General features: G+C 42.9%; 1 protein-coding gene across 15 annotated transcripts in view; it reads right to left on the bottom strand.

Moving 5' to 3' along the window:
- Window positions 1-14,489, bottom strand: part of dlg5a (discs, large homolog 5a (Drosophila)) — a 210,359-nt gene that overhangs the window by 48,687 nt on the left and 147,183 nt on the right. For all 15 annotated transcript variants that reach the window (XR_013495633.1, XM_078199527.1, XM_078199533.1 and 12 more), the window contains 6 exons: window positions 10,239-10,371; window positions 9,293-9,420; window positions 8,957-9,132; window positions 5,992-6,095; window positions 4,344-4,436; window positions 742-1,755 (listed from right to left, as the gene is read on the bottom strand). Coding sequence is in view for 14 of the 15 variants with exons in the window: in XM_078199527.1 (XP_078055653.1) it covers window positions 742-1,755; window positions 4,344-4,436; window positions 5,992-6,095; window positions 8,957-9,132; window positions 9,293-9,420; window positions 10,239-10,371 (1,648 nt within the window). In the remaining variant the exon portion in view is untranslated. The remainder of the gene's footprint in view (window positions 1-741; window positions 1,756-4,343; window positions 4,437-5,991; window positions 6,096-8,956; window positions 9,133-9,292; window positions 9,421-10,238; window positions 10,372-14,489) is intronic.

The following is a 14,489-nucleotide window of genomic DNA, read 5'->3' as shown; positions in this document are numbered from 1 at the left end:
TATAATCCATTGACTCCATTTTAGTATAAAGGGTAACTATTACAATTATCTTTCATTAACAGGCAAGTTTTTCCACACAGATGAAGACTCCAATCTTCTGATCACGCGTCAGGAAACTGAAAATGGTTTGAGTGTGCTAGGTCTGACATTTTTTTATAGGGAGGCTTAACACCCAACAAGCAAGCAGATTCCCAAGAGATGCTTAAAGACCTTCCCCTGGTCAGGAAAGAGTCATTGTTTAAGTGTAGTGGAGACAGCCAACAACTTAGAGACGTTTTAGAGATGTTTTACCATCAACTCATCCATTGAATGCCAATTACTTACATGAAAAGTAAAAAAACCTTGCGTCTCGTGCATGTCCACCAAAATATATCTTGGACAGATATACAGGCTTTGCAACTATCCATATCCCCATCATGCCAGTTAGTGATTTCTTGTGTTTTTTTAAATTTCTGATCTTGACAATCAGGCTTCTCTCAAAAGTGCTGGACTTTGAGAGATTTACAGAAATTGCCAATCTACAGAAATACCACCCCCACCCCACCCCAGACATTAGTCTCTTGTTCATGACATGTCTATATCAATTATTGGTCCACACAAAATACCTGAATGGGAGCCTTGAAGTGACGATTGTGAATATCTCATTTCCAACCACTTCCATGTCTACAAAATTACCATCGTTCATGACAGTCTTTAAAAAGTCAGAAATGTGTCATTTACAGATCAAAGGTCATGACATACCTGAGGGGACAGTCCAGAGACGATCAAGGGAGCAAGTTTGCTCGGTCTTAAAGCAGGAGCAGATTTTGGTCGGCGTCTGTTCACAGGCTCTATCTCCTCAACTCTCTGGTTACCTTCTGCCTCCTCAGAAGTCCTTGAAGGCATTAAAGAACTTCCCTCTAAGTACGGGGTAGGTTGATAGTGGCCGGTTTTTCTATCGTGAGTTTCGTGTGTTGTGTCCTGTTTTCCTCCAAGGGTACCAGGGGATTGAGGCCCCGTGGGACTGGTTGGAGGTGACCCAGTAGTTATTGTAGAGTCTGAAGCAGAGCTAGTTTGTTGTTTGTGTTTAAATTTGAATGAATCACTCCTCTTAGGAGGCGTGGGAGGCGTTGACCCAGATTCACCCTTGGATGACTGTGAAGAATGCGTCTGTTTCTGTGTTGGCGAGAGATAATCCATCTTTGGAGGAGTCTGTGGCCGTTTGAAGGTGTCCGGATCAAAGATGGGCTTCCTTTGTTTTGGCACTTTGAATATGGAGAGTTTCCCAGGTTCAGAAGGTGAAACATCCACCATCGTTTTTGGCCAGGTGCCACCACTGTGTTTCGAATTATGTCCTTTCTCTGCATCAGTCTCTACCACCACACAATCCGTAACTGTCGGGTCAAAGGTGAAGCGCCTTTTACTGTGTTCCGCAATCCCATAACCTTGATCGGAAAAGATTTCTGGGCTGAAAGGACCAGCTTTGTGGTCTGAATAATTGTGGCAAGTATGTTCAGCTGTCCTGTGTGTATTAGGCTGCAAAGGACAGCTTGAAAATTGTTTGTGTTCACAATAAGTGCCATCTTCATTTTTGCTGTCAAGTATGCTCGAGTCTGTACTGAAAATGTCAGTCTGCGTTGAACTGTTGTGTTTCAAGCTTCGAGTGTTAGAAACCTGTACTTCTGACTCATGAACCCTACAGTTACCAGATTTCTCAGACTCCTTTAGTGTTTCAAGTATATTCTGTCCACTCCAAGAGGAACTCTGAGGAACCACCTGCAAAGACAGAAAACAATAAGTACGCATTTTAGCACAGTGGTTAGCACTGCTGCTTCACAGCGCAAGGGACCTGGGCTCGGTTCCTGGCTTGGGTCACTGTCTGTGTGGAGTTTGCACATTCTCCCCGTGTCTGCGTGGGTTTCCTTTGGGTACTCCAGGTTCCTCCCACATTCTGAAAGACATGCTGGTTAGGTGCATTGACCCGAACAGGGGCCGGATTATGGCGACTCGGGAAATTTCACAGTAACTTCATTGCAGTTTTAATGTAAGCCTTACTAATGACTAATAAATAAACTTTATTTTACTTTAATCCACAATACTACTCAACTAGGGCCCCCTTTTGATAGCTTGTGCACCAAAATATTGCCTCAACAATTAAGGAGACTGCATCAGATATAATTAGATTAAAAACTAAGTGCAACGGAATATTTAAATTTTAAAACAGGAAGCATTTTTGTCTACGTGAAACTTACAAAACCTATGAAACATCGTTATGGACACAAATTCCACCAAATGGTAATGTACCTGTGAAGGTAAGCCATTATAGTTTAATCAGGATTGAAATGTTTACCATTTCTTGATGCTTGGTACAGACAGTGCTGCTTATAGTGGGACCATGAGTGTTCACGCCATTTGTCCACAGTAAGTGGTGGACTCTATCATTGGTGTTTCTGAACTTAAATAAAGGGGGATGCGTGAGTTGGAGAAAAATAACCACGCAGTAATTTGTAACAGCGAGATGCACTTTGTTCCGAAGGAAATGGCACCAAAAGGATATTATAATTACCTATTGTAAAGTTTACAATACCTCTCCAGAACAGTTTGAGAGCTCATATCCAAATACAAGTATAAAGTGTACTTACATATGCCAGACCAGAAGAACAAAAGGTTTACTCTGCAGAAGTATTAAAACTAAGTACAGAGGATTGAGGTAATCGCACTTTAGCAATCTGCAAATTTCACTGAAAAGCTCAGTCTGCCCAAAATAACTGTTGCACCGAATACATTCTAAGTGGAGCCTTTGTAAGTGATTTCTACGATGATTCAAAACGTTTATTGTTAATTGTCTGGTAACGGTGATCAGCTTGCTACAGAGTGGGCGGAATAAGCGGCGGGGATGGTACTTTTAAACAATGTTTTTCCAGTACAAAATTCAAACTCCACAAATTTCAACTAAGTCACAATATGGCGGCTATCAGAATTACAAGTAGTCCCTTGAAATATTTGGTTTCGATGAGGAACGCATCATTTCTAGGGACAGTTTAAATTCAATGCAATCGGTCTGTATAACCATCCAATATATAACGATGGCACGCAACTGTGCTTTCAATATAATGAACCATTACCTGCCAAGGAGGGTCTTACTTATTTTTCAAATGAGTTCGTCACCATCGTAAATGTTTAGTTTAGCTTAATGGTTTCTGGGGAAACCATGTGCTGAGCAAATTTGTGGTGTTGCCTCCTGTTACATTGCAGGAAGCCACAGGGCCAACATTGCTATATCTACTTACTCTGATCTAAAACTGCAATAAAGCACTACTCCAATGCTATATAATCTTTGCTGGGTGGGGTTGCGATGTGCGCAGGACACATTCAAAGAACAAAGATAACCTTTCAAGGCAGGGGGTACATCTTACACAGATGTTTGACATTTCCCACACATCTGGGAGCATATTCAAGTGAGGTAGATTTAGGATAGAGAGACTCCTGCAGAGCTGCTGTAACACCAGCTGCCAGAATTGATCTGCCAAAGCTTTAGTCATGTGCTATAGTTCACCCAGTGTAGTAATCTCTATCACTGTTTGAGAACTGGCCCATCTACCAGCCTTGCATTTCCCATAAACTGGATCATAATGCCTTTTAAACCTGGATTAATCTTTAGTACACCTATGGTTCTTTGTTGGCGTTATCGTTCCCACACAGTAGCCCCACTCCTCCTAAATCCACAACTGGATAGTTTCCCACTAATATAACATATAGTGGATGAGTAAATAGTAGTTAAATAACCAAAGGTGCTCAATTTTCTGCAGAAATCAAAGAGCTTTTGATTGTCCAGAAAGACAAAAGCAGGATGCCCCTCAGTACTGAAAATGTATTAGGGAATATTAGGGCACATTAAATGTATTAGGGGACGGCACGGTGACATAGTGATTAGCACTGCTGCCTCACAGCACCAGAGACCTGGGGTTCGATTCCTGGCTTGGGTCACTGTCTGCATGGAGTTTGCACATTCTCCCCGTGTCTGCGTGGGTTTCCTCCGGGTGCTCCGGTTTCCTCCCACAGTCCAAAGATGTGCGGGTTAAGTGGATTGGCCATGCTAAATTGCCCCTTAGTGTCAGAGGACTAGCTGGAGTAAATATGTGGGGTTATGGGGATAGGGGCTAGGTGGGATTGCGGTTGGTGCAGACTCGATGGGCCCAATGGCCTCCTTCTGCACTGTAGGATTCTATGAATATCTGTATGAAACGAGCACTGGTGGGTGGTCCATTTGCAAAGGTGATCTAACAAGTGACGAAGAGACTTGGCTGCTCTGTTGCTTACCCTGTTCAACATATTCCTCACAAAATAATAAAATCAAGCCATACCTTCATCAGTGAAAGGCTGACAGAATCCCTGCAGTTCCGCAACAAAGCTTCACATTCCGTCAGTGACTTGTTTTCTAGTGCAATACCGTTTATCTGTGAAAGAAAGATATTCATTATCACGCACAGGGCACATTAATATCAGCTGCGAGAGTCCACCCGCGGTTTACAAAATCCCAATGGTTACACTAATGAGAATTAAGTTCATGCATTAAGTATCAATGATAATTAACCTGCTTGCTTCCACACCATCCATATACAATAGATATATATGTATTAATATATATATATATATCATGGCTCTCCTTAGCTTCTTCTCCAATGAAAATATGTTAGCCATTTGAGGCTTTCCCTGCATTTCAATCCTCTAAGGCACAGAATTATCCTGATCATTTTTTGATGTTCCTTCCAAACATCTATATCCTCAGACACTGTACTCCTAAACTGGGCTATCATGTAGCCTACCATTGATCTGCATATTGGCTTAGTAACAATTATCCCACGCTGACCAAGTGCTTTCAGACTATGTGAAATGATCACTCAAATCCTTTTCAGCTACTTCCAGTGCAGACAGAATCACAGAATATTATAGTGCAGAAGAGGCCCTTCGGCCCATCGAGTCTGTACCGACACATGAAAGGCCCTGACCTGCCCACCTAATCCCACTTGCCAGCACTTGGCCCATAGCCTTGAATGTTATGGTGTGCCAAGTACTCATCCAGGTACTTTTTAAAGGATGTGAGGCATCCCACCTCCACCACCCTCCCAGGCAGCGCATTCCAGACCCTCACAACCCTCTGGGTAAAAATGTTTTTCCTCAAATCCCCCCGAATCCTCCCACCCCTCACTTTTAACTTGTGTCCCCTCGTAACTGGCCCTTCAACTAAGGGGGACAGCTGCTCCCTATCCACCCCGTCCATGCCCCTCATAATCTTGAACACCTCAATCAGGTCACCCCTCAGTCTTCTCTGTTCCAACGAAAACAACCCAAGCCTAGCCAAAAGAAAAAATGCTGGAAAATCTCAGCAGGTCTGGCAGCATCTGTAAGGAGAGAAAAGAGTTGACGTTTCGCGTCCAGACGACCCTTTGTCAAGCCTATCCTTTGTCAAGCCTATCCAACCTCTCTTCATAACTTACATGTTCCATCCCAGGCAGCATCCTGGTGAATCTCCTTTGCACCCCCTCCAGTGCAATCACGTCCTGTCTATAATGTGGCGACCAGAACTGCACACACTATCCCAGCTGTGGCCTCACCAAAGTTCCATACAACTCCATCATGACCTCTCTGCTTTTGTAATCTATGCCCCGACTGATAAAGGTGAGTGTGCCACATGCCTTTTTCACCACCCTATTAACCTGCCTTTCCACCTTCAGAGGTCCATGGACAGACACCTTTCATGTTATGCACACATTAATGATTACCTGTTGCTACAATCATTGGCCTATACATCCTATATTCCTTACCCTAATTGCTGACTGACCTTCACCTGCTACCTCCCACGGTAGCATAGTTGAGATTGGAAACTTAATGACATGAGGGAACTGAATCTCTGTCCCATTGCTTCCATAGCACAGCATGTTGCACAAGCCGTTTCGCCAGAGGGAAAAACTGCATACATTTTAGGCACAGTGGTAAATTCAGATTACTAACTGTAATGAGTCTATCTCCCACTGTTAAGGATCCTTCTCTTGCAGCAGAACTGCCAGGAGCAACAGTAGCTACATATACTCCAGTCTCCAAGCTGATTCCAGAGTCTGCAAAAGAGAAAAATGTAGTTAGCACAGTATTAGCTAGTCACTATATATTCAAACATCAAAATGAACCTTTGTACTTTAAATAGCATCAAATACGGTTGACAAAGAAACTAAGTTCTCCTGCACATCAGAGGTCTCCAAGCTTTCTTTGTCTTCATAGGCCATTAGGCAGATCTATAGTGACTTGCAGGTCTCATAAAATATAACTCCATGTTCCCATTAATTTTGAAAGATCTCAAGTTGTAGATCCAAAGATTGAGGTGCATCGACTTAATGTTTCTCTAACAATGAGACAATTGCACTAAAAACAGCCCTTCCCAACTTTTCAGGCTCAAACGCTTCACAGGACAAAGCTGCAGGTAAGAACTCCAAATAAAACAGAGTCAGCAAAGGTTCTCAGACTAGATTGTCAGAGTTGATGCTGTGGGAAAGGATTAGAGTTTGTAATATTGATACTTCTGCTTCATATTAACATTTAAGCAGTTTCATTTACAATATTCTGCCTGTTGGAATAATGTACTTTGAATTTGAACTGTTTACAGCACAACGGGTTGTTGCTATTTGCTTAAAATGAGTTGCTTTTCTATATAGGAACATCATTCATTTTCAGCACAGCTGATTCCTTCGAAGGATCAGATTCGGAAACTGAGACGAGCTGAGGGACGCACTAAAGCTTGGCGCAGCTGCCACATTGGCGCAATGGGGAACGGTCGTTGTCTAAGATCTTTCAATCACAGTGAACCAAGAGGAGCAGAACCTCCTCGGGCCGAATGACCCACTGCATGTATCCAGTGAATATTACGGGCATCTCAGTTGTACTGAAGCACCTTGGAGTGCAACTTGTTCGATGTGGACAAACTTTAAATAACTTTGCAACACTTGTAAGACCGTTGTAAAATGTCTGAAATGTTTCCTTTACTGTATTGAGGCATCTCAGAATGTTAATTGATGCATATAAAGAGTCTGAATATTATTGCCTTTTGTGTGGTGGTCATTTGGAACGTTTGTAATGTTCTTACAGATTTATGAATGAAGAAGATTAGGGCACACGGAGTTGGGGGTAGTGTGTTAAAGTGGATTGGGGACTGGCTAGCCGACAGGAAGCAAAGAGTCGGAATAAATGGGTGTTTTTCCGGTTGGAGGAAGGTAACTAGTGGCGTGCCGCAGGGATCGGTACTCGGGCCGCAACTATTTACCATTTATATAGATGATCTGGAGGAGGGGACGGAGTGTAGGGTAACGAAGTTTGCAGACGACACAAAGATAAGTGGAAAAGTGAATCGTGTGGAGGACGGAGAAGATCTGCAGAGAGATTTGGACAGGCTGAGTGAGTGGGCGAGGATATGGCAAATGGAGTATAACGTTGAGAAATGCGAGGTTATACACTTTGGAGGAAATAATAACAAATGGGATTACTATCTCAATGGAAACAAATTAAAACATGCTACCGTGCAAAGGGACCTGGGGGTCCTTGTGCATGAGACGCAAAAGCCCAGTCTGCAGGTACAACAGGTGATCAAGAAGGCAAATGGGATGTTGGCCTATATTGCGAGGGGGATAGAATATAAAAGCAGGGATGTCTTGATGCACCTGTACAGGGCATTGGTGAGGCCGCAGCTGGAATACTGTGTGCAGTATTGGTCCCCTTATATGAGGAAGGATATATTGGCATTGGAGGGAGTGCAGAGAAGGTTCACCAGGTTGATACCGGAGATGAGGGGTTTGGATTATGAGGAGAGGCGGAGGAGATTGGGTTTGTACTCGTTGGAGTTTAGAAGGATGAGGGGGGATCTTATGGAGACTTATAAGATAATGCGGGGGCTGGATAGGGTGGAGGCGGAGAGATACTTTCCACTTAGTAAGGAAGTTAAAACTAGAGGACACAGCCTCAAAATAAAGGGGGGTCGGTTTAAGACAGAGTTGAGGAGGAACTTCTTCTCCCAGAGGGTGGTGAATCTCTGGAATTCTCTGCCCACTGAGGTGGTGGAGGCTACCTCGCTGAATATGTTTAAAGCGCGGATGGATGGATTCCTGATCGGTAAGGGAATTAAGGGTTATGGGGATCAGGCGGGTAAGTGATACTGATCCACGTCAGATCAGCCATGATCTTATTGAATGGTGGGGCAGGCCCGAGGGGCTAGATGGCCTACTCCTGCTCCTATTTCTTATGTAAGTATGTAAGTATATTTTTGGAAAAGAAAGTGCAAGTTAAACATGCCCCTGTACAACCAACTAGTGAACTGAAGACAAGTCGGACCTTTCTCAATGCAGAAGTTTACCCTCCTTAGATTAACCGTGACATGGAGTTGCCGGCGTTGGACTGGGGTGGGCACAGTAAGTAGGCTCACAACACCAGGTTAAAGTCCAACAGGTTTATCTGGTAGCACGAGCTTTCGGAGCGTTGCCCCTTCTTCAGGTGAGTCCGAAAGCTCGTGCTACCAAATAAACCTGTTGGACTTTAACCTGGTGTTGTGAGACTACTTACTAGATTAACCGTGTGCTCTGCACCAGAACTGCAGCTATAAATGGACACATCATTTCTTGGTTCTCCTCGTTGTTGACTTCTGTCTACGCAACATGTCCCAAAGTCAGGGATGCAAATGTGTACATCTATTACCAATATAAATAGCATGTATAACCCCGGGCATTGCACAGCAGTAGAGATACATTACGCTGATGGGAGGAACATAACCATTTCAAGTAACTCAACTTGTCATAAATTTCATTTGCATTTATTCCAAACACATTCCTAAAAGACACATAATGCTCAGTCAGATGGATAAGCAGTCAGTTAGCAACTGATGTGAGTTTTTGTTGGAGTTAGAAACTGCTTTGGACAGAGACACCAAAACTTTAATTACCTTTGTAACCCACAAGGTTGATATGAACTGGAGTAATAGCTCTCCCTCCCAAGGACTTTCTCCTTCGAACTATCATATTAATGACCCCTCCGCCATTTAGTACAGCTTTAATGACATGCTTCCTGTCCTTGTTGGTAAGATCTACATCATTTATTCTGAGCAAGCAATCATTCACCCTAAAGAAATAAAAATATGCAGCAGACAAAGACATGAAAGGCAACTTCTGCACCATTAGAAATAACTTCGCTTTTAGAAAAAAAATTATATTTTTTTAATATAATTTTATATTCAAAACGAGATCTTAGTCTCAGAAAATGAGAAATTAGCAAGTCATACCTTAACCTTCCATCTGCAATGCTCCCTTTGTCTACCTTAATAACAAATATTCCGGAGTCTCCAGGTAGATAAGGTTCATCAACCCCTCCAGCTACATCAAAACCTAAAGCCTTCAAATCCATGTCATCCTACATTAGAAAAATAATTGCAGTTTATCCCATGGATTCTTCATAGAATCATCATAGAAACCCTACAGTGCAGAAGGAGGCCATTCGGCCCATCGAGTCTGCACCGACCACAATCCCACCCAGGCCCTACCCCCACATATTTTACCCGGTAATCCCACTAACCTACACATCCCAGGACTCTAAGGGGCAATTTTTTTAACCTGGCCAATCAACCTAACTCGCACATCTTTGGACTGTGGGAGGAAACCGGAGCACCCGGAGGAAACCCACGCAGACACGAGGAGAATGTGCAAACTCCACACAGACAGTGACCCGAGCCGGGAATCGAACCCGGGACCCTAGAGCTGTGAAGCAGCAGTGCTAACCACTGTGCCGATTCTTGAGTTTACAACTATAAGATAAGCAAGGACAAATCCCCTAATACAAACCATTCATCAGGGACAGGGCAGAATATTTCTTTCACAGATCTGTTGTATAGTATGCATGTATACAGAGTGATAGTAGACCTGAGAGATGCTGCCAGCTCCCATGTTGTGGGGTTATGGAGCTCTGCTATGTTTGTTAGCTGCTATGTACAGAGCTCTATTCATGGACGTCAAAACGATGGTTACAATTTAATTGTTACCAGAGAACGGACAGAAGAATTGATGGTAAGGTGCACAGATTTAGCAAGGGCACTTCTCTCAGACATATTGTTAAAGCAGTTTTACTCTGTGTATAGCCCATCCACTCCAGTTTTTAGACTGATTTATTTTTGTTGTGGCTAGCCATGAGGGCAAAATTGTCACAGCGCAGACGGTTCAAGTTTATAAACATACTCTGTCCTTTGCAAATTCAACGACTTCAGTCTCCCATTCCAGGGAATCCGTGTCAATCGCTGAATCATGAGAATTATGAGCCATAAGTTGCCGAATCCGGGCCTCCTTTTCCAGCTGGTTTTCCATCTTCTCCCTTAAACAAAGAAAGAAAAATTAGAAAATACAACACAAACGTTCAAAGTTTATTTGTTAGTGTGACAAGTAGGCTGACATTAACACCGCAATGAAGTTACAGTGAAAATCCCCTAGTCACAACACTCCTGTTCGGGTACACTGAGGGAGAATTTAGCATGGCCGATGCACCTAAACAGCACGTCTTTCGGACTGTGGGAGGAAACTGGAGCATCCGGAGGAAACCCATGCAGACACGGGGAGAATGTGCAGGCTCCGTACAGACAGTGACTCAAGCCAGGAATCGAACCCGGGTCCCTGGCGCTGTGAGGCAGCAGTGCTAACCACTGTGCCACCGTGCATAATGGCAGGTTCAAAGTATTAGGCAGGAATTAAACAGGCTATTCAGCTCATCTCATTGCTTCAATACTTGTCACCCTGTTGTCAAGAATTGCCTAAAATCTTTAACTGGGTTGTGGTGCAGGCTTGTTGCCTCAGTCTGATTCGCTGCTTTCTTCATTTGAAATTATAAAGGATGTTAAATAACTGCAATTTTTGATGCCAAATGAAATGTATCTCATTGGGACTCACCAAGACAGCTGAAAATTTAATCTAGAAATGTGAAAATTACAGGGAGAAAAGGGCCAAGTCCTGCAATATTGTCAAGTGCTCTCCTCAAATAGCAGAACACAAAATAAAGCAAGTGTTTTTTTCCATATTAACAATCTGAACAAGAATCAAATACTCAGGGAATATCTTTATTTTAACCTATCCTGTGGGAACATGTGTGGATTTGGTGAAAACCCTGTTTTACAGCCCCGCTGATTTCATTTTCTACTGAAGTCAATAGATGGAGTGCAAAATAGGCATCTCACCTGAACCTGCCGGGTGGGTTAGATTAAACTTTCCCACTAAATCTCAGCGAGGGAAAACTATCACTCAACGCTCTCATCCAGCGCTAAATTATGAGACTCATAGTAATATGGCTTGATATCCATCTCAGTCCTGCATACCAATCCTGGAGCTCCCAGTGACGCATGGCGCGCAAGAAACAATACTATACAATACAATACACTGTATACTAATACATGCGACAACAATAAATCAAATCAAACAATAAGAATTCATAACTAATTTCAGAACTTTTTTAGACCATGTAAATTACAATCCAAACTTAAAATAGAATTCCTATGTTTTTGGTTGGATTGATCCAAAGGATCATTATACATCAAATCAGGACCTGCAGCATCATGCAGAAGGTGAGTATTCATTTTATACTTTAAAACTAAAACATAAAACTTTGATTATCACCTTTTCATGTACAATGTTTAAATGTTGCCAGTTTTAACTTGCTGAAAATTTCACCACTCAATCAGATGTTAGTGAGCGCGACTGCAACCAGGTATTTAGATACACATGCACAGAACGTGCAGCACTGTGGGTGTACCTACACCTCAGGGACTGCAGCGGTTCAAGAAGATGGCTCACTACCACCTTCTCATGGGCAATTAGAGATGGGCAATAAATACTGGCCTAGCCAAGGCCCACATCCCTTAAATTAATATTAAAAATACTAATCAGCAGTGGATATTGACTGCATATATAATTGGACCAGCTACCTAAATACCATGTCTACAAAAGCAGAGTAAGAGTTTTAACAACACCAGGTTAAAGTCCAACAGGTTTATTTGGTAGCAAATACCATTAGCTTTCGGAGCGCTGCTCCTTCGTCAGATGGAGTGGAAATCTGCTCTCCAATGCCGGCATCTCCTCATCATGTCTACAAAAGCAGGTCAGAGGCTGGGAACTTTGTGGCAAATAACCCATCTTCAGACTCTCCAAAGCCTGTCCACCATCTACAAGGCTGAAGTCAGGAGTGTGATGGAATACTCTCCACTTGCCTGGATGAGGGCAGCTCCAGCATGCTTATGAAGCTCAACACCGTTCAGGTCAGAGGAGTCCACTTGATCTGCACCCTTTATACATTTACTCCCTCCACCACCAGTGCACTGCGACTGAGGTGTGTGCCATCTACATGACACACTACAACAACTTGCTAAGACTTCTTTGGCAAAACCTCTCAACAAAAGAAGCTAACTCAACAGTTTTGTGAAAACTTGCACCTCATTATCTTTGAGGAGTTACTGGCAATTTCTATGGTCCAACTTCAAAGAGAGCTACACAGAGGCCATCAGTATTTAATTACCCAGGCTGGCCAGAGGATATGGACCATCTGCTAAGACAAAGGGGCCTGCAACCTTCCTTATGGTTGAGACATTTAACATTCTTCGGAATTCAGACGATGGGTATACATCCTCTGTTAAAGACCTGGTGCAGAGGTGGGAGACATGGGCCTCTGGCTTGTAGAAGTAATATTGCCTCGCTGAACCGCACAGCTTGGTCTGCTGTTTGCCATCTAACTAGCAGCCTCACAGTCAAGGAGTTCTGTCAAGGTGGAATACCTGACTGCCACCTGCACTGCTTCTGCTGGAATTTCAGAACCGTCACCTACAAAACGGATTCATCTCTGCATGCCCATCTCCTCATGTGAACTCACCACTGGAAAAGTCAATAATCCAGCATTGGTTTTCAACCTACTGTGAAAGAATACCTTTGATTCTGGACTCAAGGAACCAATATTTATTCTCTATGTGGTCTCTGTACTGTAAAATCTTCTTTTCTCTATGTCTCTCTTTACTGCCTGAGTGTGGAGGTGACATCGTGAGCCACCTTTCACATTTTGAGTGTGTGCAAATAAACTAACCCTTTGAGTTCAAACTATCTCAAGTCTGCCTTGGAGTTATTCATAGAAAATTGGATCACACAAAAACCAAGGAGTTGGGAAATACACCATTGCTTATAAACAGGGGAACAAACCTGCTGCTGATTACAGACAGACGGTGAGAGGAGAAATCAGTGCTGTTTAAATTAACACTGTCCGTAACACTATCCAACATTCCACCAATTATTGCAGAATAACTGCAGAAAATAATCCAACAGGATAGTCTGATTATTAGTAACACGAAAACATGCAAAGAATTGAACCCCCCAGTGAAAAAGTGTCAAATCCAATGTGAACTCTCAGAGTTAACTGTGAATAAATGGAAATACTTAAATTAACAATTTGCTTAATGAGAATGGAGTTGTTAGTAGATTTGGGCAGCACGGTGGCACAGCGGGTTAGCACTACTGCCTCACAGCGCCAGGGACCTGGGTTCAATTCCGGCCTCGGTTCACTGTCTGTGTGGAGTTTGCACTTTCTCCCCATGTCTTGCGTGGGTTTCCTCCGGGTGCTCTGGTTTCCTCCCACACTCCAAAGATTGGGGTTAGGTTGATTGGCCATGCTAGATTGACCCTAGTGTCAGCGAGATTAGCAGGGTAAATGTGTGGGGTTACGGGAATAGGGCCCAGGTGAGATTGTGGTCGGTACAAACGCGATGGGCCGAATGGCCTCCTTCTATACTGTAGGGATTCTATGACTAATTTTTAGGCATGCAAGGTCAACTATGGAATTTGATTGGTCTGTCTGAACCATTGTTAAATACTCCAGACAATAGTTAACATTTATGTATTTTCTTCAGTCTAATTCGTATTTGAAACTTGTCACTCAGAAGAGGTAGCGTTATTTTCCCAATTTTACTTAGTTTAAGACCCATCAAAAACAGTTTTGTACTTTGCCAGCCCTCCCACTTCTTGCAACAGCATTAAGCAGCTGAGCTTCAGCGACACATCTCTTGTTTGTTTAGAATTCACCATATTCTTCCTGGAGGTAAACTGGAAAGATGTGGAAGTCCTCCTGCAGTTCACAATTTGCACGAACAATTTCTAACTATGCAGTTGACACACAATTTGGGGTGGGGGAGGGGGGAAACATAATATTAGGAGTTCTGTAACAAATTACAGAACAACATTAATATATTTGCAAACTAGGAAAACAAATGGCAAATAAAGTTCAACACAGGTAGTACATTTTGGTGGAGAGAATAGGGAGGTCACTTATTACTTGGTAGGTGCAAGTTCAGGTGAAGTAGAGAAGCAAAGGGACCTCAAAGTACAAATTGACCAATCACTGAAAGTTGGACCAAAGGTTAGCAGGGCGATAAAGACAGCAAATCAAGCACACAACTTGTTTTTTCAAGA

The sequence above is a fragment of the Mustelus asterias genome, chromosome 28 (genome assembly GCF_964213995.1).
Source record: "Mustelus asterias chromosome 28, sMusAst1.hap1.1, whole genome shotgun sequence".
Taxonomy (NCBI): Eukaryota; Metazoa; Chordata; class Chondrichthyes; order Carcharhiniformes; family Triakidae; genus Mustelus; species Mustelus asterias.
Note: the sequence above shows the minus strand (reverse complement) of the source record. Positions and strands in the feature narration are given on the sequence as shown.